This window comes from Denticeps clupeoides, chromosome 13 (genome assembly GCF_900700375.1).
Source record: "Denticeps clupeoides chromosome 13, fDenClu1.1, whole genome shotgun sequence".
Classification (NCBI taxonomy): domain Eukaryota; kingdom Metazoa; phylum Chordata; class Actinopteri; order Clupeiformes; family Denticipitidae; genus Denticeps; species Denticeps clupeoides.
In genome coordinates this window covers 10734616-10739194 of record NC_041719.1, presented here as the reverse complement: position 1 = coordinate 10739194, position 4579 = coordinate 10734616, and the positions used below count along the sequence as shown (strand labels likewise).

Below are 4579 nucleotides of genomic sequence, written 5' to 3'. Positions count from 1 at the left end.
ACACTATTCACTTACCATTTCAAACAGACCAATAAACAATATTTAAATAGCACTTATTGTGCTATATTTACATTTGCAGCTTTTAGAAGATGCACTTACACAGAGTGCATTACAATCAGGTAGTCAGTGTTGCATTGTTCAATTGCACATTTGTTTTTTGAAATTGGGTTAAGAGATAAGTAATTATTTAAACACGTATCCGTTGGACATGTTTTTCTAGGACAGCACAGTCCGGTGCAGAAGAGGACAATGTTGGTTTAGAGGTCTGGTTTCGGTGAAGATCCCCGTGAGCGTCACTGCTCAAACGTACGACCGCCTGATGGCGCTGTTGCGGACCCTGTCCCGGCGCCGGAGGCAGACTGACCTCCAGGTGTGCGTATATTTAACAGGGCGCCCTGTTAACACGGCCTATCGTGTGATTTAAATGTAAAATAAAAATGCTTTTCTTTAATATGTGTCTATTAAAGTTTTGGGGGGGGGAATGAATTAGAGGCTCTTACGTGCAATTAACAGCTCTCCATACCCTCGGCAAAATGTTGAATGGTTTAAGGTAAACCAGTTATTGCACGCAAATTCGGCGATATGATCCTCAATAAAACATGTAAAATAAAACAGCGGCAGAGTTTAAAAGACAAGAAAGGTTTACAAGATTTATCACTGTGCATTAGCTTGCGATACATCTACAGACCTAGTTTATGTGATATCAATAAAGCTAGTATAATCAATAAATTGTAGTGAGATGAATTAAATATGACAATCAACGTGACTTTTTCTATCTTTTTTTTTTTGTAAGGAGGCAGGACGTAAAATCCCTCGGTTCGGTGACGTCACCACGACTTCCCTGCCGTAGGGAAAGTTTTATAAGAGCGGCGGCTGAGTCGGGTGGGTCGGCCAGGTGCCGCGGCGAGACTCCGCGCGCGCCTCGGACCGCGATCGCTCGCTCGCTCGCGCGCGCGCGTCCCCGCGCGTTCACGCCGACGATGCGCCGTCCGCGGGCGCCCCGGAACGCCGTGCACATGTCCGCCCGCCTGGAGACGTGCGAGCGCGGCGAGGAGATCGACGTGGAGAGCCTGGACGGTGAGCGGGGCGGCTGTGCGGGGAGCCCGGAGCCGCGTCCGCCGCATCCGCCGCCGCGCAGGCTGACCCGCAGCCCCAAGTGCGCTCGCTGCCGCAACCACGGCGTCGTGTCGTGCCTCAAAGGCCACAAGCGCTTCTGTCGCTGGCGTGACTGCCAGTGCGCGAACTGTCTGCTCGTGGTGGAGAGGCAGCGAGTGATGGCTGCCCAGGTCGCCCTGAGGAGGCAGCAGGCGACAGAGGTGGGGACGAAGCAAGACTTCCTCATCCATCGCACTTAAATCAAATTTATTACAGCCAATTCATTATTTCGTTGTAATACATGTCATATGTATGCAGTCAAATGTCACCACGTTACTCGATATTACTCAAATCGACTAAAATATCGAATAAAATTTTTAAAAATACGGTTAAAGTAGAATGTTTGTCAGTATTTCATTGTGAATTAATTATCAGCGCTGCTCCTTCACCTGCCCTGTGAAATGTATTCCTCGTTTAGTTTTTTTTAATTGCCCGCGATTGGATTCTAATGAAAGCTGCCCGTCTGTCCCCGGCAGGGTAAGAAGGGTCAGAGATGTGCTCCTCCGGTCCGACGCACAGCCTACCAGCGCTACGGCAGGTCGCCCAGTCTCCTGGCCAGGAGTATTCTGGAGGGTAAGCCGTAATTAACACACACACGTCATTAACGCATCTACGCTCTCGCAGGCGACAGGGCGCCGGGCCGGATTAGTGCAGTGATTATGGGACTCAGCCCTCAGTGGCAAATAGATCTGTTTGTCTTTAGGTAAAGTAATTAAAATTATGCAAATGGCGGGGGGTGGGGGGTGGAATTACACTGGAATGTGCTCCTTAAACCGACTTCTCATATCGGTAAACTCCTCTCGCCGGTAATGAGATCTTCTTTTGTTTCATGTCACCTGCGAGTGGCTGTTTTTCTCTCGAAATTCAACCACAGTTTGGCGTTAATGGCCTTTCTCTCGTTGGCAGGGTATAAACCTCCACCCGTCGAGGACTCGACCTGGTCCAAGAGGATTCACCACCCCTCCATCAGCACAAAGATGCGAAAGCGGCGAGCGTTCGCCGACAAAGAGCTGGAGAGTGTCATGCTGCAGCGCGAGCTTCGGGAGAGGGAGATGGAGGAGATGTCGGGATTTGTCCTCCTGCGCCCCGTCCACTCCGCTGCCCCGTCTCTCCAGCTCGCGGAGCCTGTGGTGCCCTTTCATCTGCCGGTGTACAAAAAGAGTCCCTTCCTGTTTGAGTGCGACCTTCGCTGCCGCCCGGAACAGCACGTCAAGCCCAGGCCGGTGGAGGCAAGTCACAAGGGTTTGCTGACAAAGTTCTTGTCCCTCTCCGTGGAGCACCTGGACCCTGTGGAGGAGGGGCTGCTGAGGTGCTGGGGCGGTTTGGGTGGGAGGAAGGTCTGTCATGCTACGCTGGCTGTGCCTTCATTACACACGCAGCCCCAGTACTACACCGACGTCCCCGGGCTTATGGACCTGCCGAGAAACGTCAGCGTCAACTCGTCCACCGCCAGGCCAAATCTCGACGTCGACTCGACTCGCCAACCTGAAGCTGCCCCTTGGGATGGACGCGGCGAACGCTGCGCGTCACCGCCGCTTCAAGCCGTGCCACACAAGGACCTGTCAGAGCGTGTCGGTCAGGACAGGACACGAACAAACCCGGCGAAAAGGGCTGGAGTTCAGCCGTTCCCGTTCTCTGTGGAGTCCCTTCTGATGAGCTGATAATCACTGTAATTATCGAATCAGTCCTCATCCAATAATGCTGCGTCTGGTACAATTTAAAAAGCAGCATATAGCAGAAACTGGAAAAGAAAGCACCCACCAGAAGCCCAAGAAACATTTTTGTTTGTAATAATTGCAGCTTGTGCCTTTTGTAACTGTAAACCTTTTTTCATATTTAATGCAATATTAATCAGTTGATAAAATGATACATGACTAACACCTGACTAAACATTATATGCACCACGGATGTTTTTGCAGGATCTACTGTATTTACTGACTCCCTGCAATGTATCTGACTGTTTTATCACTGTATATTCTGGTCATTTGGTATTTGGTATAAAACTTATTTTGCTAACATCATAAAATTCTGTTTTATTTCTTTTATTATTGCTTGATTGGCTTTTGTCTTCCAAAAAAGGGAATATTTTATACATGCATACCAAATAATGCCCCTCTATTATTAAGGCATTTTTTACACATGCCGTCATTATATACTTTTACAATGTGTAATATATGTAAGATGAACATTTGCACTATTGGCTAAATTTCAGCATACACCCACTTATAATACATTGGTTTATACACGGCCATACCAGCCGAAGAATGCCCGATCTCGTCAGATCTCCGAAGCTAAGGAGGGTTGAGCTTGGTTAGTACTTGGATGGGAGACTCCCCGGGAATACCAGGTGCTGTTTTTATGGGGCAGGGGTGGCCTAGCGGTAAAGGAAGCAGCCCTGTAATCAGAAGGTTGATCTGCCAAGGTGCCTGAGGACTATTGGCTACTGAGCAAAGTACTGTAGCCACACACTGCTCCCCAGGTGCTGCTCCTGTCATGGTCACCAAGGGTGATGGTTAAAATCGGAGGACACATTTTGTTGTGTCGCCGTGTGCCGTGCTGCAGTGTTTCACAGTGACAATCACTGGAGTGTTAATTTACTGGAGCGTTAAGTGACAGATCTATAAACAATTACAGATCTTTTATCATCTTAAGGAAATATGATCTAAATATTCACTGAAATAAAACTCTTATTAATCCTTAAGTAAACATATAAACCATTGTTGCACCACTATTTTATAAATCTCATGATTCATAGAACCTTCCCTCATAAAGTCATTATGAGAAATAAATATAAAATGTGGGTTTAGGCTAATCTCCCGTGCATTGGCAATTGATAGATGATTATGCAATCATCTAATGTTATTAAGTGTCATTATTTTCATGGTTGTGCATGGTTGTACATTTTTGAACGACTGTTTTGAGAATCTAAAGCCACAAGCAATGTTGCAAGAGCAAAGGCAGCAATCCTTCAATAAGCAATATGCCGAGGCATCAGATAAGTGTTGCCTTAGCAACATTGTTCTATATTGTGCAGGGCTGGCCTACTCTGGAGCCCTGGTAGGCTTCTTGGACCCGCACCTGATCTCTATCCGCCCTCTTTTTTTTTTCCACTTCGCCAGTGTAATCTATTGGATTTGGCAGCCAGATAGTTTTGACAATTCTGGACCATGTGGCGTCGACATGAGCGATAGCGCCATGGCCCCGCCTCCTCCTATCTCATAGCGGCTATCTCTGTGTATCTAACTGTGGCGACAGGGGCTCCTTATTGAGACTCTTACAAAGGCGCCATAATCACACCAAAGAGAAAGCTGCACAGAACATGTGACGCCGACTTGTGTAGCCCATTTGGGCAGGGGTGTGTGTGTGTGTGGATTCTTCGAGATTATTAAGAACCACACGGTGCACAGACATTAGCATTCCCTAT

At 47.8% G+C, this 4579-nt stretch overlaps 1 protein-coding gene and 1 pseudogene across 1 annotated transcript; both read left to right on the top strand.

Moving 5' to 3' along the window:
• The first annotated feature begins 819 nt into the window (after window positions 1–819).
• dmrt2b (doublesex and mab-3 related transcription factor 2b) lies at window positions 820–3198 on the top strand. The gene is made up of 3 exons (XM_029001072.1): window positions 820–1316; window positions 1632–1728; window positions 2062–3198. Exons 1-3 carry the CDS (start codon window positions 981–983, stop codon window positions 2814–2816), a joined length of 1188 nt encoding a protein of 395 aa, XP_028856905.1. The 5' UTR covers window positions 820–980; the 3' UTR covers window positions 2817–3198.
• A 197-nt stretch (window positions 3199–3395) lies between these two features.
• On the top strand, window positions 3396–3514 carry LOC114802749 (uncharacterized; annotated as a pseudogene).
• Window positions 3515–4579: the final 1065 nt, after the last annotated feature.

Coding starts and splice junctions, on each gene's coding strand:
- dmrt2b (XM_029001072.1), top strand. CDS start 981: ATGCGCCGTCCGCGGGCGCCCCGGAACGCCGTGCACATGTCCGCCCGC. Junction 1,317..1,631: donor GGAGGCAGCAGGCGACAGAG/GTGGGGACGAAG, acceptor TGTCCCCGGCAG/GGTAAGAAGGGTCAGAGATG. Junction 1,729..2,061: donor GGCCAGGAGTATTCTGGAGG/GTAAGCCGTAAT, acceptor TCTCGTTGGCAG/GGTATAAACCTCCACCCGTC.